General features: G+C 37.6%; 1 protein-coding gene across 7 annotated transcripts in view; it reads left to right on the top strand.

Annotated features, from left to right (window-relative positions):
- UHRF2 (ubiquitin like with PHD and ring finger domains 2) overlaps positions 1-27,228 on the top strand; it is a 97,959-nt gene that overhangs the window by 36,734 nt on the left and 33,997 nt on the right. For 6 of the 7 annotated variants that reach the window (XR_009746879.1, XR_009746881.1, XR_009746880.1 and 3 more), the window contains exons 5-6: positions 19,486-19,595; positions 26,231-26,417. The exons of the other annotated variant lie outside the window; for it this stretch is intronic. Coding sequence is in view for 3 of the 6 variants with exons in the window: in XM_061473088.1 (XP_061329072.1) it covers positions 19,486-19,595; positions 26,231-26,417 (297 nt within the window). In the remaining 3 variants the exon portion in view is untranslated. The remainder of the gene's footprint in view (positions 1-19,485; positions 19,596-26,230; positions 26,418-27,228) is intronic. 7 annotated transcript variants of the gene reach the window in all.

Here is a 27,228-nt window from a genome sequence, read left to right as displayed (position 1 = left end):
GGAAATTGTGAGTTTTCATGTGGCTGAAATCACTTGAGTGTCTTTGCTTTGTTTTGCTATTTAATTTTAAAACTTCTGTACAGTTCTGTATTGTTTTTTGCAGCAATCATGTGATAGCTTACTGTCAGTATGCTGTGTGATTGCCTTCGTGGGTATGAACAGGTGACCAGACTTCATTGACAGTCTTCTTGAGTGAGACTGTAACCTTCCTCCTCCTTCTCACTAATTTTCCTCATTCCTTTTAACATTATCCTTTTCTGACATGAAAGAACTAAAAGCAAATGGATCCTGTCTTCCACTTCCATCCTTGCAGAAGAGTGGGGTTTATGGATGCTTAGGAGTGAAACTGATTTTAAAATTAAACTGGAACTAAAGTGAAATTTCTTTACTTCAGAAATGATTGGTTTAATGTTGGCATGTCCCACATTTATTCAGTGACTAGTATCATTCTTCTGCAAGTGTATTCCTTAAAATGAATTAGACTATTTGCATATTAGTGTAGGTTTTTTTTATCAGAAAGGCAAATTGATTAATCTGTAGGAAGACTTACAGTGCAGAATATGGTTAGTTGGAAGAGGCACATAGATGACTCTGTCTCTATGATCAGGTGCAGTTCAGTATTTTTTACTTAAAAAAAAAAAGGCAATCATGGGAAATAAGAAGGACATAAACTTGGCAAATCATGCAGGTAAATGAAAATCTGTTTTGTGGATGGTTTTTAAATATAGAGTAACAGAGTATTATATGTAGAGTTGAATTTTATTGGATAATCTCAGTGCATTGTGGTAGCCTTGTATCGTAGAACAGTCATATAAACTTGTTCTGTAGGCAAAGCAAGAAAAGCCCCCAAAACGAAAACCCACCAAACTCCAACCAAACTTCAAATGTAAAGTAAGAAGAAATTGTGTAGGTAGCTTGAATTACTGACTTGGTAGGCAGAAGGGATTAAGAAATGGAAACTAGTCTAGAGAGGTGAAGATTTTAATTGTAACACATTCAATATTTGTCTGGCATTCACTGAATCAGAGGTGGTCGTCATTTCCTTCTACAAGCAGAACTGTCCAGATCTCAAAGTTCAAATGTCTGTTGATAATGTTATTTAAAACTGTTGTCTGCATGGATTCTTTCAAGAGTTTTACCCATTAAAGTATTAAAATATGTTTTATATTGTCAAAAGCAAGCTCCTGGTGTCTAATAAAAAATCATCTTCTCTGGAAATCTGTAGGATAATCCTTTCTTAATCCAAATAAACTGATAGTTATGTTTCAAATCTGAAGATTGTAACTTCAGATATTGTGGGTACTGTAACATGTACCGTGAGGTTCCCCATAGTATCAAGACAAGTGTCTTGTTCTAAAGTGGTGAATTTAAGTCCATTTTTCAGGGGGAATCTTGTTTCATTGAATTTTCTTCATGCCTAAGAATTCAGGCTTTATTTACATATTGATAGATTGTATATGTAGTGACAAACTAGTTTGCAGAAAGCAAGGTTATCTGAGCCCTGCCATATCTGAAATTTACCGAGGAATAATTCTGTATCACCTGTGTTACCTAAGTTATCCATCTCAATTAGCAGTAAAAGTACAAGACAAATCTGTTAGTATTCATAAACTCATGTAAGGAACATGCTGCAACAAGAATCACTTCACCTTTTAGGTATGTCGGTTTGCAAAATAAAAAACAATGTCTTACTGCTTGAATGTTTATTAATATATATTAATATACTAATATAGTCTAAATGTATAATACATAATATATTAATATAAATTACTTTAGACATGTAATAATATGTTGTTACTTTATTATTACTTTATGATTATACAATATATGGATATTCTGCAGTATTTTATTGATATATTGTCATGCGTTCTTACCATAATGTTAGTATTAGTTAATTGTTTTAAATAAAGGTGAAATCTATTTTGAACACTTTGAGTTATATAGGTGATTAATTGATTGTATGTTAATGACTGATTATTTGTGTACTTCTTCACAACAACCTTAGCAGGCAGTAGTAAAGGGAGGCAGATTTCTAAGGATTGCTTCATATATATATGTATATATATATATATATAGCTTGGACTTTTTTCCCTGTTTGCTATTATGCCAGAGAGGCTTTGTATAAGTTTGTATGCAATAGCTGAATGTCTGGTTTACCAGTCTTGATTGCTTTCAACAAAGATTTTGTGAAGCACTTAGCACATTAACAGGAAATAACAAGAACATGAACTGGAGCTTGTGGAACATGAGGATTTCTTTTTTAGTGCATCTGTATTATGTATTTTACTTATGCCTCAGTCATGACCAAAAGGAAATGTCCTGTGTAGTCTGTTACCATTAGTTCATCTTTTGGGAAGCAGATACAGATTAGAGAATATTACCAAAGGCAGGAGTGAGACTCAGCAGGGGAGAAAGACATCATTATACAGAAGAATTGTCCACCTATTAATAATTCTGATTCGTATTGTATTTGCATTGCAACTGAAAATTGTAATCGCAGGATGTCTAAAACCTATCCAGATAGGACTTAATTTGCCTCAAATAGGAATACTAAGCATAGAGCAGTGCTTTGGTCCTTGAATATACATGAGCTTAGGGCTTTGGTCTCTCGTGACTGTATGCATTTTTACAGTTGAGAACTGTCTGTGTGTGGTATCTGTAAACTGATTTTACCTAAATTTTTAGGATGTACCTCTCTTTTGAGGAAGTATTTCCTATTTCATGATGAAAGCAGTTGTCCAGAGTAATGTTTGCAATCTAAAGGGCACAAAAAAAATGGCTGTTAATGGTAGGTAGTTGTGAGGGAAGCTGTTTACAATTTATTTCAACATTTGACGTGGCTGACATGATTGCAATTACCACACCAAATCAAACCAAAGTAGTTCAAATCATGCTTTGAATTTTCTTCTTGTAAGACTTCAAGATAGAGACAAAATTGGCTTTTACTTTGTCAGTCAGACTTTGAAAGTTTGAGTTTAGCAAGGACTCTGTCAATACCAAGACTTGTATTTTGTTTAAGTCTTTGGAGTTTTACAAGAATATCAGAATAATCTGTAAATTTTGCAGGTTTTCTCCATGAGTAAGTGAATATGTAGTGAATTTGAAGCCTTTAGCCAAGGAGTGGCAATGGAAAGTAATAGAATGAGCCTGAAACTTCAGTTTTGTATTTGTCATCTTCTAGTTCTGCAGGTGTTTGTGTGAGGCTTTGTGCTTGCAAAAAAAATCTGTTGTTTTCAGATCAATCTCTCTAATTTTTAGATAGGCTTATGATATTTTTTCTGTGCAACCTGCCAGGTCTGGGGCATTTAAATACGATCTCTGGGACTTCCTCCCCCCCCCTCCCCCCCCCTTTTTTTGTGTTTTTATTTTGTATAATACACTCGTTTTAATCTTCTTTTAGACTCCTTTTACTGATGTCTGGTATGTCGTTGTTCTCAGAAGGCTGTATGATATTTTTACACCGCCTTTAGGCTACCTGTAGAGATACTTTACATTTAGCTGTTCCTTCTTTTGAACAAGTTTTTCCATTTATATTTTATTTCTGATTTTTTAAGTTTTACATAGTATTTGTTATTAAAGCTTTGCAGAGTTACGGAGTTTAAACACATTGCAGAATAGTAAACTGATAGTGAAGCAAGTCTTGCATGGTGTTCTGGACAATTTCAAGAGGTTTTATGCTTCTGTAGATTCCTGTCTGGGTAGTCCAAAAAAAAAAACCAATTATTGGCAGTTGTATCTTGTTTTGACAATTAAAAAAGTAACAGTACCACGCTTCTATCCCTCTCAGTATGCATTGTGGTAAATCAACATGTCACAGTTGTCATGCTTTGTAGGTGCCCAGTAGTTTAGTCCTCTGCAGTGTTTCTTCTTTAGGCCTGGAATTTCTGTCCATGTGGTTTATCCTTTACTGATGCTTGTATACTTTTGTGGTATAATTTTCTACGTAAAATAACTTCCCAGTTTATTTAATTTAATGTAGTATCTTTGTTTCTGGTTGACTTGAGAAGACATTGTTTTGCTGATATGTGGAATATTGCTAAGATTTACTTGGACTGATTTTTTTAAAATAGCTTTCATGAGGAAAGTATTAAAATTGTTGAAGAACTTGCCTGCAGCTTTCTTGCACAGACATAAAGATGGCTGATTTTTTTCTAGGCAACATAACTTCTGAAAGGGTGAATTTGTGTCTCCTTTTTTCCTCTTCTGCTTATCACTTCAGTGGAACTGGTCGTCTCCTTTTGAAGAAGAGACCTCCATTTGAATCATCACAACTGTTTCAAATCAAATGTCCAGGAAGCCTGCTGTGATTTTTCATGGGGATTCTGTGGAGGTGATGCCTAGAACTTCTTAAACACTTCTGTGAACTGCTTTCCTCTAGTCTTCACAGCTAGAGACAGCTCTTCTGTGATACAGAGCCTTAGGTGATAATCTTGCAATTCTTAAAGGAATGACCCTAACAACAGGAAGAGTATGTAGAGTCCCAGTTAATTATCCTATTAGATAAAAGAACTTATACTGGGAGGGGGAGAGGTATGTGTGTGAAAAAATGATCTGTTTGAACATAAGTAGTGAAGTTTAATGGAAGTCAAACTGGTTTTTACTTCCAGATTAAGTTTTTGTGTCACTTAAGTAACATTCTTCAGAAAAAGGTAAAGATTAAAAGATATGATGGACATGAAGACAGAGTATTATTAAAGAGACTTTTTAGTAGCATACAGTGCCTCCTCTTATGGGTGCAAAAGGAGTCTGGGGTGCAGGACAAACTGCCCAAGAGGTATTGGAACACTGTAAGCTACTGGGACTGGAGAAGGGTTGGTGTCCATGGCACCATGGGGCATTGGAACTGTCTGATCATAAGGTCCTTTCCAACTCTAATTATTCTATGATTCTATGTGTTGTTTCTGTTAAATGTGAGAGACAAAAGAACAGTATCTGACTGAGAATAATTCATTAAGAGAGCATGAACAGAGTGAATTCTTTAACCCGCAGCTGTGGTAATTGTCCTCTCCGTGACCATGTCGAAGGTCATACATGAGATGTAGTACCTTGGTTCAGCACCTATGAAATCAACACCAGTGAGTTTAGAAAGAACTGAAAGACTACATTTTGAAGGGTAGCTGACTTGTTATTACAGATACTGTTTCATGTTTTCTCTTTCTCCTTTGCCCTCTCTTCAGACAAAGATTTCTGTTTTACACACCTTTGTAATGGCCAGATTCTGCACAGATCATAGCTGTTCTTGCAGACATTCTGTTTTCCTGCATGCTTTGTTTTCCTGCTTTAAAGAGGGAGGTTCCTTTGTGCAGGCAGGAGTGGCACAATTACAGTTTTAAGACTGCTTACCTGTAATTATTTTTCTTACACGGAAGAAATATTTTTGTCTCTTGATATTTCCCTCTTTCTGATTCTTCAAGAGAGCATAAATAGTAATTTTAGTTGTCCTTTGTGCCATTTCCCTGCACATTACCTGTTCTTAACTGGCAATATGGAGAAACTGATACTTGGTTGGGTGTTTCAGTTTGCTTTCCCAAAACGGAGGGAAATGCTAAATGCTTGTAATTCATGTTGAGTCTTGTGGACTGTGAATTTACTGTTCTTTTGTCTTGACGTTTTCGAATTTGAGTTGCAAATCAAGTGTACCTTACTAGAGAGAGTTACCCTCTAGCTAAGTATGCCAGTTATGTAAGAGCTGCTGAGTCCTGCTGGTGAAAAGGTAAGACATTGGAGGACACATCCTCCCAAAGGACAGGAACAGGAAAATCCTGTGGATCAAAGCCTGGCTAATTGCACAGCTCGTGTCAGCAGGCATTTGGCTTTTAAAACCATGGGGTCCATAATTTGGTTCCCATTTGTCTCTGAAAGTCTTTGATCCTCAAGGGGACTAGAGTATCTGTGCCAATAGGCTGGCCAACCTGGTGAGTAAAGGTTTGGGTGATGAAAAGACATTATGACCCATAGTTAAGTGGGGTATTGGTATGTGCATGGAAAGCAAAAAGAATACAGGGTAGTGAGAGCAATAAGGGTCTTGGGATTGGTAAAAGGGGGATACCCATCTCAAGTGCATGTAGGCAAATACATGCAGCCTGGAAAACAAGCAGGAGGAATTAGGTTCCCATATAGTCACAGAGCGATGACATTATTAGTATAGAGGAGACGTTATGGGACAGCTCACGTGACTGGAGTAAGAGATGGATGGATACAAACTTCTCAGGAAAGGCAAAAGTAGAGGGCAGGGCTTTCAGAACATGAAGAATTTTGGGTGTAGGGAGCTCTCCAGCAGGAAGACAACAGTCTGGTTGAGAGTTTGTAGGTGAGGATGGGAGAGGCTAAAAAGGATGACATCAAGATGGTAGTTCATACGGTCATGGTACGGAAGATGACAAAGCCTTCTTTAAAAGTCTCTGAATCACACATCTTCATGTGCGACTCATTCCCTTTCATTTGCTGGCAGAGTAACACTGGCACGCAAGCAGTCGAGAAGCTCTTTGAAGGATGTTTTTAAGGGGATAACATAAGATGGGTCCTGGATAGGCAACAAAATGATCTGTTTATTACCAACAACTGCGTGGGGATCAGATGGTCAATGGTAGGCCTTAGATGTACTGACTCTGAAATAGTAGATACCAAGATCCTTATGGAACTGTGGAAGGAGAGTATCAGAGCACAGACTGTGGAATTTAACAGAGTAGACTTCAGTTTTATTCTGCAGACTGGTAGATGGGATCTCATAGGAGGCCACTGTTGAAGGGTGAGGGAGTTCATCAGAGCTGACACCTGCTTAAGGATGACCTCTTCCAACTGCAAAGATTGTTCATCCTGGTAAGAAACTAAAATGTACTGGGATACTGACAAGGCTGAACAGGAAACTTGTATGACTTTGCTCCATGCAAAAAGTTAGTATACAGGAGTTGGAAACCGGGGCAGCATAAAAATGAGGCATTTTGAACATAGAAGGATGATATTAAGAGAACCAAAGCTCATTTGGAGTTGACACTTGTAAGAGACATCCAGGACAGCACAGCTTTAACTGCTGCATGGGCAGTAAAAAGGTCAACAAAGAAAATACCAGTCTATCGATGAAACAGTATCGATAGTCTTCATTGCCTCACCTTTCACTGACAAACTCTCTCTGGGAGCCTAGTGCTTGAAAGCACTCAGGGAGAGTCCTCAGAGGTGAATGAAGAATGAGTCCAAGAGTGCTTGCTCCTCTCTACTATATTTGAAAAGTCTTGGAGGCTGGGGAGGTCCCTGGCAGTTGGAGAAGGGCAGATGTTGCCTCCATCAAAGAAGGCCAGTCAGTGTTGTTTCAGAAAACCATGAGACAGTCCTCTTGGAAGTGCTGGCCATGTAAAGATGATTTGGGATGGCCAGAGTGGATTTTTTTTTTTTTCCTAAAAGCATATCATGCCTTACAAGCCAGTCTGACTTCTATGATAAAGTTTTTAGCTGTGTGGCCAAGGGGAGAGCAACAGGTATACTTCAGTTGGTCACAGCTCTTTTGTCTGTATCCCATAATATCCTATCCTAGTCAGGATGTTGTGATGCAAGCAGATGGGCAGCCGGATGGTTTTAAAAATAGGCAAGATTGAATGGTCAAGCTCAGAGGATAGTTGTTACTAAGCTGTACGCTACTTGGAAAGTAATAATAACAAGCAGGGAGCTGCAGGGGTATGTGGCAGGACCTGTACTGTTCAGTATCTTAACCAACAGTGTTGCAGAGGCAATGCAAGTGCACTGTACCCAAGTTTGCAAAGAAGCTTGATGGTAGTACTGCCAAACAGAGGGAGCTGAACAGTCAGGAGAAGTGAACTGATGGGAGCTTCATGAAAGTCAACAAGGATGAATGCAGGAGGTTTTTTGCACCTGAGCCAAGAAAGGCCAAGCAGTTTTCAACAATACCCTACTCCCCTCCCTCCCCAAAACATGCTTCTACCACCTCAGTGCAAGAGAGATACATAACCTAGAGTGAATTCAGGACAGGGCTGCTGTGGTTTGGGGAGCAGAGTGGTATATGGCAGGCAGGCCAGAGATGATCGACATAAATTGTGACAAGCTAGGGAGAAAATTGTCTCTTTAAGCTACCAAACACAATTTTTCAATTAATTGTTGTTAATGCGTCAATTCCTTTTAACAACAACAAAAATGCATAGGTACCAGGTGTTAAAATGGGAATATGTTTTGTTTCATAACAATTTCATAACTCCCATAAAAGTATCTTTTGAAGGTGAAGAATGGTTGACTTGGATCTTGAGGTTTTTGTCTATGAACATAAACTGTATCTTCAGTACTTGTAACACCTTTCTCCAGTAAACATGCAGACTTGGAACCACAGTATCTTTTGGCTTGCTTTCTAGGGGTGGTTTTTTAGAAGTGTTTGGAAGCTCAGTTTATTCACATTGGGAAAAGTAATCCCAACCAGAACAGAAGAACAGAAGAAAAAAGATTATAAAAAGGCAAAGACTTGGGGGGGGGGGGGGGGGGGGGGTGGTGAGCACAATATTAGGAAACACATTAATGAAAATAAAAAATTAGTGATGTTGAAACATATATACGTTTAAGAGAATCATTGTGGATGGAAAGGAGCTCTTGAGATTGTTCAAGAAGGGGCAGGTAGAGTACCTTGCCTGGGACTATGTCCAGGAGTTTTTAGTATCTTTATGGCTACAGACTCAACAATCTCTGGAGAATCACTGTAGAAAGATAGTTTGTGTAGGAAGAGGGAATTTCACATGTTTCTGTGTGTGCCTATTACCTCGTGTTCTGGCAGAGCCCTCCATACACTAGCCTTCTCCAGACTAAACAGTACCATATCAAAGATATTCCAGTCCCTTAATCATTTTTGTGGCCTTTATTTAGAACCGCTTCTGTAACTCCATGTCTGGGGGAGCCCAGACCTGGCCTCACAAATGCTGAGTAATGAGAAACATTCACCTTCCCTCTGCTTGCTGGCAGTGCTTCTCCTAGTGCAGTCCGTGAGGCTTTTGACATTGTTTGCTTACAGGGATGTATTGCTGGTTCATGGTCAGTTTGTTTATGAGTTCCTCAAGGTCTTTCTCTAAAAAGCTGCTTTCCAGCAACTTGGCAGTCAGCATGTACTGCTGCATGGGGTGCTCCCTGTATGCAGGACTTCTCATTTCTCTTTGTTAAACATAATTAAATTCCTCTCTGTCCAACTCTCCAGGTCACTCTGAAGGGTAGCACACACATCTGATATTGGTGGTTGCTCCTGGTTTTGTATCACCTGTGAACCGGTTGAGGGTCCACTTTGTTTTTATCATTCAGGCCATTAATTAGGATATTAAAAAGTACTAGCCACAGGGTCAACACTTGGGGTGCCACTGACTTATTTCCAACTGGACTTTGTGAAACTGGACACAAGCTTCTGTATTCAGCTGGTTTTCAGTCCTTACTAACCCATACTTTCTCAGTTTATGTGAGGATTTTATGGGAGACAGTATCAAAAGCCTTTCTAAAGTGGATATGAACACCTCCTGTCGTCCTGTTACCTTCCAAGGAAGTGACCTCACTGTAGAAGATTCTCAGGGTGGTCAAGCATGATTTTCCCGTTATAAATCCATGCTTGCAGTTCCCAATCACCTTTGTCCTTTTACCTGGAAATTATTTCCAGGATTATTTGCTGCATTACATTCCTAGAGAATCAATTGGGGCTGGCCAGTCTATAAGCAGACGGAAGATAAGAGTGACAGTTGCTCTCTTCCAGTTCTCAAGAAGGTGTCCCAGTTGTTATGACCTTTCAAAGATGACTAAGAGTAACCTTGTCCAGAAGTCAGGCAGCTCCCACAGTCTTCATGGGTATAATTTGTTAGGCCCCATAGACTTACCTATGTCCAGTTTATGTGATCCATAACCTGCTTCTCCACGGAGGCTAAGTCTCTCTCGCTCTAGATATTCCCCAGTTTTAGGGGCCTGCAATTCCTGAACGCTGGTCTTGCCAGTAGACACTTGAGGCAAAGAAGGATGTGAGTACCCTGGCCTTTTCTGTGTTTATTGTCATCAGGGGCCCTACTGTATTTAGTAGTAGGGCCATTCTCTAGTTTTCCTGTCTGTTTTTTATCAAATCCTTCCTTGTTCTTCAGATCAACATACATGTTGGTTTTCCCAACTCTTATGTGTACGCGGTTTGACTGGAACTCCATGTACCCCTTTGGTCATCTGCCTCTGCTTCCACCTCTTTTTAAGTCTCATGATAGTCTGGGAGCTCCTTGCTCATCCACACAGGCTTCCTGTGGCTCTTTAATATCCTGCACATGATGATAGACTTTTTTGAGCTTGGAGAAAGTGATCCTTGAATATCAAACAGCTCTACTGGATCTTCCTTCTCTCCAGGGTTGTATCCTGTAATATTTTTCCAAGCAGATATCTGAAGAGATTATAGTATCTTGTCCTGAAATCTAGGGTTGTCCTCTTGTTTTACCTGCTCCCTCCCTTAAGGATCCTGAGCTCCATCACTGCAACCCATGGACTTTAATGTCCCATGACTTGTTCTTCCTATTTTGTTAGTACTGGGTCTAGCAGTGTATCTCTCGTTGATCATCTGTGTCAGGAAGTTATCACTGCACACCAGAAATTTCCTAGACTGCTTGTGTTCTGCTGTGTTATTCCTGCAGACATAGGTGTGCATGAATTTCCCTGTGAGAACCAGGGCCTGCATACATAAAATTTGTGGTTGTCTGAAGAAAGCCTCATATACTTATCCCTCATGAGGAAGTCTACAGCAGGTGCCTACCCATGTTGTTCTGCCTGCTAATCTTGACCTGTTCTTACATGAGAAACAACTCTCATAAACTCTACATAAAAATAAGTAAGAATTCATTCCAAACTTACAAGTAAGACCTAGAAAGGCTGTATTACCATTATGCAATAGCCACTGGGCACCTAAATGAAGCATTTAGTATCATGTGCTAATGGAATTTGACATCGTGGGACAGGTATTTGATGTGATTTGTTTAAAGATAATTGGTCAGTATAAGGAATGAAGACACACCAAGAGAAGCAACTGCCCTTCAAATGCCAAATTATTTAGGTCTTTTTCTGTAGGTCACCATGTACTTTCTGACTTTATGGAATTCTTGGTGAGATGAGATTCATTCTGTTCTGAGCAGGAGCATCTGTAGATGCCAAGCTTTTTCATATGGTAAAGTTGTCATCTGCATTCAAGCTGTGATAACCCATTCATTACTGACTTTCTAGGCTAAAAATGTGGGTGTGGCTATGTTTTCAAGCAATTCTCATTTTTCTTTGGTTCTGTATGAAGGATTCTATGGAAAGTGTCTTTGTGTCTTTGCATTTACTATTTTATAGTGCAAACCTTGAGATTTTTTTTTCTTTTTGCTGGTTTTCAAGCACCTTAAATTTATTTAATTATTCATTTAGTATTATTTTAGTCTACAGAGTACTTACCATGTTTCTGAGTTTTCAAGACTTCCTTTGCTATTCTTTGTTTTCTGGAAGGCCTTTCCATCCTGACAGTAACACTGAGTTTTTGTTATGAAGGGGCATGTTTCTTCTCATGTCTTTGGATTGATATTCTCAGTCTAGCTGGGTATGCAGACTGGTGTCGTGTAGTTTCATGATGGGTATGTGTGCTGCATCTACTCTCAGAATTGTAACATAATGTAAAATGTGGATAGAAGCTTTTAACCTCTTCCTGTGAGAATCACTGATTTGAAGCTCTGCTGCTTCCTAGCACAAAAGATTATTGACTAGTCCTGATCAGTGGAATGATGTCTTAAACTGACTCTGTGTTGTTCTGAGTCTTGCAATTCAGTCCACAAACACATAGAAAAGCGGTCTGAGCTTAGACTATGCCCTGTGATGCCAAGCACAGCTCCTTTCATATATAAGAAACAAGTTTTGGGTTTTTACCGGCTCTCTTTACCTAGTTCTTTATGGCTGTTCTGTCAAGTAGGTGTTAACATCTACATGTTTAAACCTGTATTTGGAAACTGTGAATGCCCGTTCAGCGCTGGGATAGTGCCAGCCACAGTCGAGTTCAAGAAGGGAGTAGTTTTAGTTGTAGGTCATGATGCCTCCCCTGCCCAAGTCATAAATCACAGAATGGTTTGGGATGGAAGGGGCCTTAGGGATCATTTAGATCCATCCTCCTGCCAATAGAACCAGGGTCTCCCCTTCACCACTGTGGACAGGTCTGGTTGTGCCACCCTACTGCACATGGGCCACTCTCCTCTGGGCAGGCTGGCCAACCTTCACTTGTGGCCTCATCCCCTCTCGCTTCAGTGGATTTCATGGCATAGGGCAGTCGTGCTTCTGAGTTGCTATGGTGAAGAGATTATTAGGATCTGACAATGTGACTTACAATTCGCCCAGGCCAGTGCTTTCCCCACTTCTGAGGTACTAAGTTTATGCTTGCTGTTGTAATGTTCATCTTCTTTACAGATCTTGGGCTAAGGAAAAAAAGGATGTCCCCCACATCCAAATCTCTGCTTCCAGAGTCTTCACTGTGAGCTATAATACATTGTTCTGTAAATGCCCCAACATTATGTCTACTAGTGAGATTCAGAAAAAGTAATATTCTGGCTGGCTTGTGTGTGTATCCACGATGTGAATTTGTAGGTTGGGAGTTGAGTGTGTGTGTTTGGTTTGGTTTCCTTTGCTTTTAAAGGCCTTAACAATTCAGATTATGGTATTTTTCATACTAAGGTCTTCAGTATATGCTGGAAAAGAGGGTCTTTTAAAATTGTTATTTTTTTTAAATCTTGGCACTATACATAGTGTAATAAAATCTTTTCAGAGTTGAAAAGTGTCTTTGACATTATAGTGGCTTGTGTAAAAAAATAAAGTTGAATTAAAAGCGTAGGTAGTGCAGTCCCGTTTTGTAACTGCATTTGTGTATTCAGCATAAACCAATTATGTGTAGAATAGTCTGAAGAAATCTTGAAAGTTACCTTTAAAACAAGTCTGTTTAAATTCAAATCTCCAGTCATGTTTGGTGAGGATTGTAATTGTTTTATGGGTATATTTTAGTCTTTGTTTCATTCTGTGTAGACAATGTGCATTTGCAGGTTGTTAAAACTACAATTTAGCCCAAGTTATAATTAACATTTAAATGTAAACAAACTGGTAGTAATAGTCACATTGCAATATTAGATATCAGATTGAGGTATTTTCCATTTAACGTCTTTGAAATACGCACGCTGTTACATGTATTTGCTGTAATTTCAAAACATTCTTTAGGTTGATGGTGACTTAGAGTTAATATATTGACATGAACGTCACAACATAGTGCTGTTTTTTGAGAATAGATTTCTGTAGATATTATTTGTTACAATACCACATATTCTCTAGCCTAATGATTTTAACATTTGTAATTTAATATTTTGTAAAGTTAATAAGCAGTTGTTCATTAACTCAGTTCAGGAATATAGTTTCTCTTGCTTCTGAGGCAAAGAAAAGTGCTCTTAAATAGTCCTGACTTTAAAGAGTGTCTATTGATTCAGGATGCAATTTCACGCAGCTGTTAAATGTGAAAGTGCAAAGGTGCAATTGAATGCTATTGCGCAACTGTTGCAACCCCTTCTGAGGGAATGATCGTTAAAGTTCTAACAAGCGTTTTGAATGGTAATACTGAAAGATTGAATATTTCTGAAGAAGTTGTCCAGCTCTTCCTTTGTGATGTGTGAGCAAATAGAGTTGCTGGCTGAAAGCTTTGCAAAAGCAGAATAGAAGCTGATCAATCATAAATGTGATGTAAACATAGTAGTGCATGTGAAAAGATAGATACTGAAAGTGGTAGTGAATTTGGTGCTGTTTTGATTTTTATATCGTTTGTTAACTGAATTCATACATCTGGAGAGTGTAGTGAACATTATATTCTCTTAGGCTTAATTCTGATTGTGGCTATTTCTCTGCTTACCTGGACAGCACCCTTTAACAGTAGCCATAGAAGCTCACAAACTGACTATTCTGTGTGGTAGACATGACTTAACGCAAGTAAGGTTTTGCTCTTAGGTGGCCAAAAGATAAATTGTCATTAGACACTTTTAATTGCTTTTGTTTGTATAACCTTTGTGTGTACTTTTTGGATACTAAATTTTCCCCTATTTTTATTCAGCATTTTATTTTGATTCCTGGTGTGTGTTGAAGTATTTTTCTTCTAATTTCAATATGGTAAATTGAGAAAACCAGAAAATTCCAGACAAAGATCTGGCAATTGTAACCGAATCTCTCAGACTGTAAGAACTCAGAGTTTTCACAGTGTGGTAATTGTCATCTAGGAATTTTTATTTTCCTGAATGTTGACCTTTGAAATACCCAGGATAATGCGTACTTGTCATACTTTTAGTCAACTGTGATTATGTATGTCTAGAGTGTTTTTCAGCCTGAAGGTTATAAAAAGTGTGTGTGTGTATGGTGAGGGAAGTACAGCTATAAGAGACTTCAGTTTTGCAGGCTTCTGTCTGGCTATGGCTAACCTATCTAAAAGGAAGTCTTGTATTAGGAATTCTGCTACGTATTGAAGGGTCTGGCTGTGGTTTGGGATTTCATTTCTTTATTTAGTGTACTTACATGAAATACAATGCAGTCTCATTTACTAACCACAATGTATAACTCCAGATTTTATTTTTTTTTTTTTCAATCTCAGTTTTGGTGTGGTAAGGTGAAGAAATGAAGAAGGGTGGTGGTACTTGTGCATATTTGACAGAATGATAAACCCACAGTTTTATTAGATAGCCATTTTTTTTAAAAAAAGATGATGTTTAGCCTGATCATTATTAAAGCTATCGTATGTATAATGTGGCAGAAAAATCTTTTAAAAGCAACTAGCTGAACAGAAATTTTTAGCATAGGTAAGGTTTAACCATTTATTACTAGCCGTCATTTGTCACAATGGTAGTTGATCTTTCTCTTAGTTCTGGATGTGCAGCTGTGCATTTCTTAGAAAGTAAGAGCATTGTAAAGTTATTTGTTGGTATTTGCTTGTTACTTATGTAACATTTAGCAGAAAATGAAATGTTTTCTCTTGTTCAAATACCGGATATTTTTTAAGAAAAACTTGGTCTGAAAGTTGCTTTCTGAGTTTCCTTTATCACAAAGGGAAAAATACAGGAGACACCCCCTGAAAAAAGGAATGTCTACCATGGCCTAATATGTAATACAGAAATGATGAATTCCATCTATTCTATCAGTTCCATGTACTATTAATTAGAGGAGTTGTTTTATGCAAGTAGTTATATTAAGAAAGTATGTTGCACATCAGCACTTTGAGGCTGAGATAATATACAGGGTTATTTTAATAATAAAGTTGGTAAAAATCCATGCTTTTGCAAAAGAACTTTTTGCGGGGGTGCCTTTTGGAATACTGACATCTTTGAACCAACTTACAAAATTTTGCGTAGTATCTTTCAAGAAAACAATAGGATAACCGAAAAGTTAAAAGTAATTTTAGTAATTTAAATTGGCATTGGTGGAATTTATTTCTCATAGATATTCCACTGAGCTCAGTTTTGGCTTGTTTTCCAGAGATAATGGATAGCACCAACACGTGTCTGTAGATTTGTGAGTACAGCTTTATGATGTTTTGCCACCTTACTTGTTGTCTAAAGATTGTATGTAGAGACTAGCTTGTGATGAAAAGGGGGTGTGTGTTTTAGTTTTTTTTTTGTGTGTATGTTGGTTTTTTTTTGTTTTAACGTACTTTCTAAATGAAGTAAAAGAGGGGTAAATTACAGTAAAAGAGCTCTAAATGATAAGGTAATATAGCGAGAGGGGAGGAAATGTTGTTTTTCCTAGATGCAGTTCTGTTCATAATAAGGGTAGTGTACTTAGACTACACAGATGCTGAAAATTTGCAAGATGCAAAAATTCGGGAAAAATATGCTGAAAATTGTCTGAAATGTACTGGAATTTGCAAATATCTCTGTATCCCATAACATAAAATCATGTTTGTAGCTGCCATATTGAGCCTATCACTGTTGTTTCTTGACAAGATTTTAGCTTACTTAATAAATTATGCTTCACATTGTCTGTAAATGCGCATGTAGTTGTATGCTTTCTAATATGCAACATATTCAACTTCTATGATTCTTTTGACTTTCCCATACAGATCTGCTTGAAGTTTAAGGTATACTTTTTTATTTTTATCTTTTGCTTTATAAGCATAGAGTTATGTGAAGTAATATATGAATTTTTATCTGAATATAAAATTTCATGTTACTTAGGTGGAAGAAGGCATAATGCTATATTTTATTTTATTTTATTTATTTTAAAATGGATCCACTATGTTGAATTATGTTAGAAGTAAGTCCTAGAGAAATCGAGCTGGATAGGCAAGTAGGCAGTGATATTGCTAAGGAAGGTCCTAATATAAGTAGATTTATAACATTAAAGAGTGTCAGGAGATTTATTTTGTTCTTAACTTTAAATAATCTATGACTACAAAGTATAGGGCAGCTAAGGAAAGATGCTCCAAGGTGCAGAAATAAGAAGGAAAATCTTGATGCTAGCTCAGTCTGTATTTGTTCATTCGGTTTTCCTGCCAGAGGTTATGTTTACAATTTATTCTTTTGTATTTGAATATATAATGTTTTTATGACAGTGAATGAATGGCTGTATTTTGTAGCCATTCAGAGTGTCTTTGCATGCTAATGCAGAAGAGAGACGTTTCCACTCACCTTTCCTGCAAAAGTGTAGTGGTACCCACAGTCCTTTTAGGATAGTTGTTCTTGGGAGTGCTCTTCTATCTGTTTCAGAGACAGTTTTCTAGTTAAATAGTTAACTATAAATCAAACCTGGAAATTGTGGCTTAAATAGGGCTTCAGATTTGCTAACAGCCAGAGGAATTTAAGTGCTGTAGCCCTTTAAAACCTGAAAGTATCTCCATAACCTTAGGCTGTCAGAGGCATATTTTGTGGTAACAGAAGCTGGCATCCAGTGTGCTAGGGTGAGTGGCTGGACCATGTGGAGGTGCAGAAAATCAAACTTCCTGTGTTCGCTGCACTGTGTGGAAACCTAAGTAAATCTGAGGGGTGCTACCCACAGTGGCCAGAACTGCTTTAAGGTAATGACCCCTAGGGTACAAATGAAGCTTATCTTGAATACATGATTTTTCATGGTCAAGAAAGCAAAGCATTCTCTATATAATGGATGTTTTTGCATTGTGTAGCATTTGTATGTTCTGTTGAAATATCCTAAATCTTTGAAGTTGCCTGACTTTTATTGTTTGTGAATATGACCAACAATGAGGAAAGTTTTCCTTCCAAAAACTGCAGGGAAGAAAAAGGGGCAAAATAAAAACAGATGCCAGAGTAAGCAGCTGTTGGTATATTAAAAGACAGTTACAGTGAATCAGGACACTGTCGAGTTCTCTCCACCATTTCCATGGAGACCTAAACACTGCAGTTCTCAGTGCCTCCAAAAAATGGTCTGTTGCCTGTGGGTTTTTCCTTGGCTTATTTTTTTCCGGCCTTAGTTATACTAAGCATGTGGCAGAGTCCAAGAACTGGAGTCAGCAAAAGGGAAGTGGTGGCAGCAAGCAAAGTGGTAGAATGGGGAACAATGGATCCCAGACTGAAGACTGGTGTTTCAGGAGGTTTCTATTATTGTGGTTATCTGTATTTTATCTGTATTTGATATGGCCCTTATATCTTGTTTTCCTCCCTGTCTACAGTTTGATTTATTTTTGCAACCTAAACCTTTTTATAAGGGTATGCTACCTGGCTCACTTTTTTCAAAAGAATTTTCGAGTCACCTCTGTGAATGTTTCTATATACCATACAAATAGGGCTTAGAAAACTTGTTCACCTGATTCAGACATATTCTCAGGCCTTTCTACACTCTAAATATTTGAAAGAAACTTATCATTTTAACTTGCCATTGGTTTTCACCAGGAAAATAGTCTCCAGTGTGGCAATATTTTGTAATTATCTCTACAGTTACTCATTTTCATTATGTCCCTTCTTCTGAAGAAACACTTGTAATGGTGAAGTACACTTCAGCTTTGCTTAGCAGAATCTTGCACATCCTCCTTCAAATACTGAACAGTAACCAATCCAATAGTTTGAGGTTTTATTCATAATAAAGCCTTCAAAAACCTGTAAAATCTGCACTCCTTCCTAATTTGGAATTATGCTGTGCGCTTCTATATTATGTCCAGCACACCTGATGTCTGTATAGGAAAGAAGAAAAGTACATATTTTATTTCTTGTGTAGCAGGGTGCTCACTGAACATGTTAACTACATGCATTAGAGTCTTGGTACAATGTTAAACTTCATAATCTTAATAATACAAGCTGTGATATTTGTGGTGTGCATTGATTTAGTTGCTTGTATAGTTTCAGATTTTGAAGTGTTTTTCTAGAACCAAAAGAGACTGCAGCAGTCCAAAAGAATTAGATTAAATTTTGAAGAGGAAAGAAGTTCAACAACCCCAAATCATTTTCATTTTTTCATTTTTTAATGGCTGAGTCTCACCCTGTGAGAAAGAAAGCTCTCCAGCTAGCAAATTCCTTTCTCTTGTATCAAACTGCTCAATTCTGAAATCATTAGTGACACATGTGATTCAATGAAATCAGCAAGACTGTGTTCAGTAATTAATACTTACAATGTAGGTTATATTGAAAATTCCTGTTTAGTTGTAGATTAGGTAGTAAATTAAAAATGGTGGGAGAACAGGCAGTTGAAGGCAGAATACCCTGAGAAGGGAAGAAAAAAGGAGTGTTTCAAAATTGCTTGTGCTTTTACAGCATTTTCTCCCTAGGTATTTTTACATTTGAATTAGAATTTTAGTAAGTACAAAGAGGAGAAGGTGAAAAGATTTACTTCTTATTTAGTATTTCCTAATCCTTCTATAGTAGTCTTTCGGCATTAGTGTTGTGGAGACATGGGGAATTGGTTACTCGTCACTGAGATGTGGTGAACAGCTTTTGCACTGAAACATGACATTAAGAGGACTACTCACAATAGATTAATTCAGTATTGCACATGTCATTGTAGGACTGGTTCCTAGGTTTCCAAAACATTTAGAAGTAAGAGCAGAGCTTCTGAAGCTTTGTATTGCATTTCTTACTCTGTGGATTCCAAGTAGCATCTATTATTGTGTTTTATAAATCATTTTCCTGGTTCATTTCTGACACTCCATGTTTATAATAATGTTTGTTATGCTGTACTCAAGAGGGTGTGTTTTTGTCTGGTCTGCTGCTTTAAGCCAAAAAAACATTTTGGGATTTTAGAAGTAGAATTACAGATTTATGAATGGCTATCAGTAGGGACATACTCAGCTGCCAGATAGGCCAGGGGTAATGGAGTAGTCTTTATGCAGGTTTTAAGTATGTCATTTGGTTTCTTTGAAGTTACAAGACTGAATTTTACGTGTGAGTTGAAATAAAGTATCAGCGATGAGAAAAAGATGCTAGTTAGCTTTATCTCATTGCTTAGGATTCATAAAGTACAGAATCTAGGTCTGAGGAACTAAGTTGAATGTACTTTTTATTCTTTTTTGTTTTACAGAGGCCCAGAAGACACAATAAATGATTGTAAAATCCTTTTTATAGAGGAAATGTACAAGATTGAAAAACCAGGAGCCTATCCATTGACATTTGGGGATGGAGATTTCAAAAGTATGCTTTTTAAAATTATTTGAATATAAGTACAAATTGAATTATGTTTCTTTTAAAAAACTAAAGCGTCAGCCTGTAGAGGTAATAATAATTAGTATGTGTGTTCAGGAAAATAACATAGAATCCTTTTTTAGATTTCTGTTCTAAAAGTATATTTACTATGAAGTGGCTCTATCACTTGGCATATTCAGAAACTGTTAACATCTTAGTGCTATCAGTCATAAGCAGGGAAAAAGGAGAACAGCAGATAACGTTCTAAATGTCTGCTGCAGAATGAATCTGTAGTCTCAGTTAAGTTCCTAGACAGCTGTCCACGTCACCAAAACTGCTGTTGCAATTGAAACATCAATTGCACTTCTAATAAATTAATAAATCCAAAGATAGGACCAATCTGTAATGATGCACTTTAACCCTGTCACTATGTCAGAATTAATGAAAAAAATAAGGAACTTAATGCCAGAGCTGCTTGTACTATGAAAAAATGGGTAATTAACATCTGCCTTATTATTTGGCCCACCGTGTCATTCTAAAAAAATATGTCCTACCTCTCCATCCTCCTCACAACCATAAGAATAAGTTAGTGGCAGCTTATCTAAAAATAAGTGTGACATTTTATCCTAGGTTGAAAAATATATGAAAGTTAAAAGTGGTAAGTGTTTGTAACAGTAACACAGTTCTACTAATAGGTATTAGATAGTATTATATATTAGACTACTTACTCCAAGGCAGTTTTTAAAAATGTTTCTATATAGCTCTCAGTGTACAAGAATTCTTCTGCTTACTGGTTTATTTGCCATCATCTGAAAAATCAATGTTTGTCAGAGGAGCAAATGCCATTTGCTGTGGTAGTCTTGAAAGTAAAAATGTGGATTTCTGTAAATTAACTTCTCACAATTCATTTTTCATAATTTTGATTTACTTTACTCAGATTACTCAAAAGAAAATAACCGTCCATTCTGTTTATTTTTGCTTTATTGTGTTAAAGGGGTTTTGAAATATCTTAAAATCATGTTTTTATTTACAAAAATTGTATGAAAAATCATAAAATCTGCTTTGCATTTAAATACCTACTTATTTTGCAAGTCTAATAGTTTGTGAAGCTTTTTCAAGGGCATATAAAATTATTACAGTTCATTTAGTTCCTCCCTGCAGCTACTGTGCAGTGAATTAATTTGTTAAATTACATATGTGTTAAGGAAATGAATGATTAATGTATTGCTGACCATATAAAATTGTCTACAGTGGCATCATTTGACCTGAGTATTTATTTATCATGGAATCGTAAAATCATTCAGGTTGAAGAGGACCTTTAAGATAATCAAGTCCAACTGTTAACCTAACACTGCCTTACTTAAGGTTTTCAGTCCACCACTAACGTCTGTAAGCAACCACATCTACACGTCTTTTAAAAACTCCAGGGACTGTTGACTGCCACTTCCCTCGGCAGTCTGTTCCAATGCCTGACAACCCTTTTGGTGAAGATATATTTCCTAATATATAATCTGGTGCAACTGGTGCAACTTGAGGTCATTTCCTCTGGTTCTATTGCTTATTATATTATCTGGGAGAAGAGACTGACCCCCACCTCACTACAGCCTCCTTTCAGGTAGCTGTAAAGAGTGATATGGTCCCTCCTGAGTCTCCTTTTCACCAAACTGAACAACCTCAGTTTTCTCAGCCATTCCTTGTAAGAACTGTATTCTCTAGAGCCTTCAGCAGCTTTGTTGCCCTTCTTCGGACACACTCCAGCACCACGGTGTCTTGCAGTAAGGGGCCCAAAACTGAATGCAGTATTCAAGGTGTGGCCTCACCTATCTGTACTTTCTAAGCTAATTACCACTTTTATTGTTTCAAAGTCAGTTTCTTTATTTCACTTACAGCTCTTACAGCTATTTCCTTGTTTGTAACCTCTTTGCTTAAATTACTCTCGTATTGTCATCTGTGTAGAAATTTGCACCTCTGTATATGTTTGTTCCATTCTGTTCCTGGTGCCATCTTTATTCATTTCAGGATATGGTTTACAAACCTTCATAAATAAATATAATACGGAAATATAATCTTTAAAGATGTAACACTGAAAACTTAATGTTTGTGGCCATTTAGCCTTATTTGTTGTTTTGAGCTGTTCTTTTTTTTTCCTGAGGCCAGCTTTCTCACTGCACTGCTCTTTTCAGTTCTCTTCATGTGATTCTGATTTTTTCATCTTGCCTTTGTTCAGTTATGCACAGTGCACATCAGTTGAACTGTATGTCATAAGCAGCACACCGTTTTACTTCTAAACTGTACTTACATCTGGATTTGTAGTTTGTACTTAAAATTTTAAAATATATATGCATATATCTGTAAACACACATGGCTACCATAGCTTATATGCTGTGAAGACCTGCAGATTTTTGTTATAATAATGACAAATTAAATTCAAAGAATTAATTGGCCTTAAATACTGTAAGAGTTTGTTGTAAGCACAATTGGAAAATGCCTTTATTTTATTTTTGTTTATGTTAAGCTGCTATCTATGCCCTTTTCAAAAAGTAGAATGCCTGCTTTGGAAGAAATCTTCATCAGATAAACAACGTAGGCAGCCTCTACAGAAAAATTGTTGTTCCTTGAGCATGGCTATGTGTCAGTTAGGTTTTGTACATGTAAATTAGATAAAAATGTGTCTGACATGTCAATGGATATTTAGCAGTTACAGTTAAAATAAAATTGCCATTTTCAAATTACTGAATGAAAAACCCAGGAGTAAGGTTAAAGCTATTAGAAAGTTACATTAGAAAATTGGAAAACTAAGAGGCAGCATACTTGTAAATACATTTCAGCTATTTATATGCAAAATGGAAATATGAACTAGATGCCAATGTGTATTATTACTTTCATCAGAATCAAAATCTGTGCTATGAACATAAGATAACGTCTGCAAAAGAAGAGAATATGAAATGATGCATGTAACTGAACTCTACAGTGTTGGTAGGGATGAACAGACCTGTCTTCATGGGACCAGTAGCGCAGATAGATATAATCAGTGCGTTTGACTTATAACAAAGTTAAAGCAGAAATGTGAAAAATTAAAGTGACATCATAGAAATGACAGTTTGTAGTTTGTTTATTGAAGAAGGTTGAAAACTCCAGGTATTGCTTAACTGAAACATGTGGACCTTTTTGCTTTTCTCCTTTTTAGAAAACCCCATTATTACTAACCTTTGACCTGAGAAACTGGTTTTGCAACCAAAACCAGTAAATTGCATAGGTCTTAACAACCTGTCATTGTACAAAATACAGAAAGATAATGCATTTTCTTTTTTTGCTTGTTATTTATTGGGTCAGTCAGGCACAATTTGCCCTTAGTGAAGGTATGTTGGCTGTTTTGAATCACCCCCCTGTCTTCCATCTGCTTCAGGTCTTCCAGGAGTCTCTGTCCTATGATCTCAATGGGCACTGAGGTGAGACTAATTAGTCAATAATTCCTAAGGTCCTTCTTTCTACCCTTTTGTAAAAGGGTGCAATGTTTCTTCAGTTACTGGGGACTTTCCCTGACTGCCATGACTTTTCAGATACAATGAAAAGTGGATTGGCAACTACATCATGCAGTTCCCTCAGCACCCTGGGATGCATCTCATTGAGTCCCATGGACTTGTGTATGTTCAGGTTCCTCCAGATGGTCTCCAGTTTGATCTTCTGTTACAGTAAGAGGAACTTCATTTCCCCAGTTCCTGCCTCGAAGTTTAGGAACTTGAGAGATGTGAAGAGTGATTACCAGTGAAAGTGAGGCAAAAAAAACTATGGAGTACCTCCGCCTTCTTCATGTCAGCTGTCACTAGTTCTCCTGTTCTGTTTATGGTAGCAGAGAGGAGGGTGGGAAGAGTGGTAGATTTTCTTCAGTATTCTTTTTCTGACCAACGTACATGCAGGAGCCATTCTTACTATTCTTTCTGTTCATTGCTAAACTCAGATCCAGTTGTGCTGTAGCTTTCCCAGTCCCATCCCTACGCATCCAGGCAGCACCCCTGATTCTTCCCAGGACACATGTCCTTGGTTCCACTGCCTGTGTGTATCTTCCTTATGTTTTAATTTGGCCGGTTGTGCTGGTGTCTTGCACTCATTGCCTGATTGCTTACACATGAGAATTGAGAGCTCTTGTGCTCCAAGAAAAATGTGCTTAAAGAGCTGCCAGCTCTGTTCTGCTCCTTTATCCCTAAGGGCAATTTCTCTGGAGGTCCCATCCTGTAATTCCCTAAACAACTGGAAGTTCGCTCTCCTAAAATTCAAGGTCTTGGCCTTACTCTTCACCTGGCCCATATCCCTGAGATTGTGAATTCCACCAGGGCATGATCACTCCAGCCCAGGTTCCCTCCAGTCTTGACCTCTCCGATTGGTTCATCTGGTTTGGTAAGCAACGGTCCCAGTAATCCTCCTCTTCTGGTTGGGTCGTGTCCCACCTGTATTAAGTAGTTATCCTCAATGCACCAGGGCTTCTGGCTGCTTATAGCTTGCTGTGCTGCTTTCCCAGGAGATACCAGGATGACTGGAGTCCTGCATCTGAATCAAAGCCTGCGAGTGTGGTGCTCCCTGCAGTTGAAGTAAGAATGATTCATCAACAGGCGCACCTCCATTGGGTGCCCACAACGAACCCTAGCCATTAGGTTTCATTTCTTGGCTTGGCCTCTAATTTTCATCGACAAGCTTTCAACCTGTTCATCATTATTTTTCAAGAACAGCTCTGTGCAGTCAGTCTATAGAGGGCATATCACTGGCCCCTTGTTCCTGCCATGTCCCTCTGAACAGTTTATAGCCATCGACTGCAGCACTCCAGTCGGGGAAAGAGGTTTTCCTCAGCAGGAAGGGGCTGGGATTTCTGCGAACACTCGGTCGTTCCTTTTCTTCTTGGTACACCTAGGAAAAAAAGGTATCTCGAACTCCTCTGGATACATCAGTGACACACCTCATCTCTCTTTTCAAGAATCAGCTGCTAAAAGAAATATTTACTTTGATTGCTTATGTTATCTAATCAAATTAAAACTAACTTGCAAAGAGCTGTGAAGCTTTACAGCTTCTAGATGAAGCAACTTAGTAACTCATGGTGAAGAAAAATAAAAATAAAGCTAAGAGAAGGTGGAAGCTTGTCCTTGAATATTGTTCTTTTATGCTAGTCAGAGAAACCTGGCGTTGATCTCCATGTTAGAGGTTTGACAAATTCTGTTCTTGCATAAAAATGTGTCAGAAAGACAGCAGTCCTTTAGCATAAAAAGAAAGAAATAAAAATCTGTGTTTTCCTAAGAGTGAAATGTTTCATGGGAAAGTGTTCTCTTAGATACAATTTGTGCCCTTCTCCCTTTGTCTGATACTGTGTCTGCTTAGCACCCATGGAAGAACCCGATACTCATGCAGCCTCTGAAGGGCTATAGTGGTTTTTGGGTTTGAGGAGGTTGTTTATTGTCATTTTTGTAGTGGGGCTGCCTTTCAGGTTCCTTATTAATAAACTTTCTTGTTACATCTTGTGACTATAGTCAGTAAGGGTTTTGTCCCAGGAAATGTAAGAGTTATTTTTTTGTACTAATGACTTTTGAGTATTTTTGGCAAAGATTATGCTAGGAATAAATTTGTCTGTCCATATCACACTATCCATCTAGGCCAACTGCCCTTTTGAGTAGAAATTATCAAACAGTTCAGATGTTTCTCAGTTTGCCCATGGATTTAGAAGAAAATTTGGTATTGGCTGGTGTTCCAGCTATTTCAATTCTAATCTTCCACAGCCTGTGGTTCAGGGAAATTTGGAAGCACTCTTAGTTATTTTATTGTACTCGTTTAAGCTCAAATTCACTTCTGTGGCATTTCTAGATGACTTTTGCACAGAACATACAAATTATTTTTTTCTTTTAATCTTGGCATTATTTGGGCCATGATAAAATTATTTTCTATGTCTTCAGTCATTCTCTGGACATTTGACTTATTTCAAACATTTTTCCTGTGTTAGTTTTACTACAAGTATTCTGTGTTCCTTCCCTCTTCTCTTTCATATACAGCTTAGGATACCAAATGTCTTTTTCTTGTATAAAAACATTTTTGCCTGATTGAGGAATCAATGCCAGTGATTTTACTTCATTGTTGGGGTTCATGGGTCCAAATTTCCTACTGAGCTGAAACATAAACTTGGTGTTTCTTTGTGTGTAAATTGAACGGCTGCTGTGAAGCAATTGGTGATTTTGGATTGTCTGTGGTCTCAGACTGCTAATTCTTCTATCCAACTGTAAGCTTAATTTAAGGGGAAGAGAGCTGTTCCAAATTGTAGCTTCGTCATCATTTGATTGTTATCAGTTACCTAACTGGAATTTCTTTGTGGCTGTATTTAAAAAGGCTCCAACTGGAGATTTGCAAGGCTCCATCTATAGGGAGAACATGCAGATGGTATGTTGGGAACTGGAAGGGAGAAAATAAGAGAAGCTGCTGATCAGTAATTTCCTTTACTCCTTGTTTATACAGCAGAAGTAATCCCATTAGCCTAGATAGTCAAATACCTCATTGTAAGAAGAAAGCATTTTCAAGAGGGCACTGTTCATGTGCAGAAATATTTTTCTATAGGTACAATAATGCATTTTTCCAAGATACATGGCATTTGACTTTTTCTTTGTTTTTGACAGGAAAAAGTGGCCCTGAATGCAAGCACTGTAGGGCTGATCCAGATAAGGAGTGCCGTTTTTGTTCATGTTATTTGTGTGGTGGAAAACAGGATGCTCACATGCAACTCCTGTGTGATGAATGTAATATGGCTTATCATATTTACTGCCTGAACCCTCCCTTAAGCAAGATACCAGAAGATGAGGACTGGTAAATATATAAGGATGATTTACTTATCTATATTGCCATTCTGTACATGGTACCTTTTTGTTACTTGCACCTCTAGAGAGACAAGACTGAAGAATTTAAAAAAAAAATCCTGCTGTGGTTTTAATCCATCTACTTAATATAAGCCTTATGTTTTCTGTCAAGGTAATTCTTTTAAACCATTCAAAAAGGATTAGTAGCAAGTTTTAATGACCATTATGGAGTTTCAAACCTGGTATGTTTATTTTATTCTTTGTGATCAGTATGATCTTCTCTGACAGTATCATGATCTGATTGTATCAATAGTGGTTGTTCCCCAGACTTTTAATTTTGTTAAAGCTTTACTGCTAGAACACTTCTTATGCTCATTCTTCGCTTTCCCTTCATCCTCTGTCCCTGCTGCTGCCCCTGTGCCCTTCTGTGTCTTCTCATTGCCTCTGCTCTATTCATTTCTCCTACTGTGGGAGGACCACCACCTTGCTGCTGTCCATTTCTACTGTCTCTGGTTCTGCCAGCAGGAAAATCAAGTTAACCTGCATTGTTAAATCAGGGTAATTGTATTTTGAAGTGAATCTGCATCAACCCATCAGCAGCCCATTATGTTATCTCTGTGTGGGATCTCTGTACATTTTTTTTGCTTTTATTAGCTATCTGCAATTTACGCTGTTCATTTTTACCACTTCCCTGTTACTCTCATGAGATGCTAATCCTTTATATATGAATAATAAATAGAACTTTATTCTAATAAAGCCATTACATAGACATCAGTAAGTGTCTAAGATATCTATGGATACATTTTATGATATCTCTTTGA

This window comes from Pezoporus flaviventris, unplaced genomic scaffold (genome assembly GCF_033815535.1).
Source record: "Pezoporus flaviventris isolate CSIRO_AGI_PZ_B2104156 unplaced genomic scaffold, CSIRO_AGI_Pfla_v1 ptg000076l, whole genome shotgun sequence".
Taxonomy (NCBI): Eukaryota; Metazoa; Chordata; class Aves; order Psittaciformes; family Psittacidae; genus Pezoporus; species Pezoporus flaviventris.
This window is presented reverse-complemented; position numbering and strand designations above follow the sequence as displayed.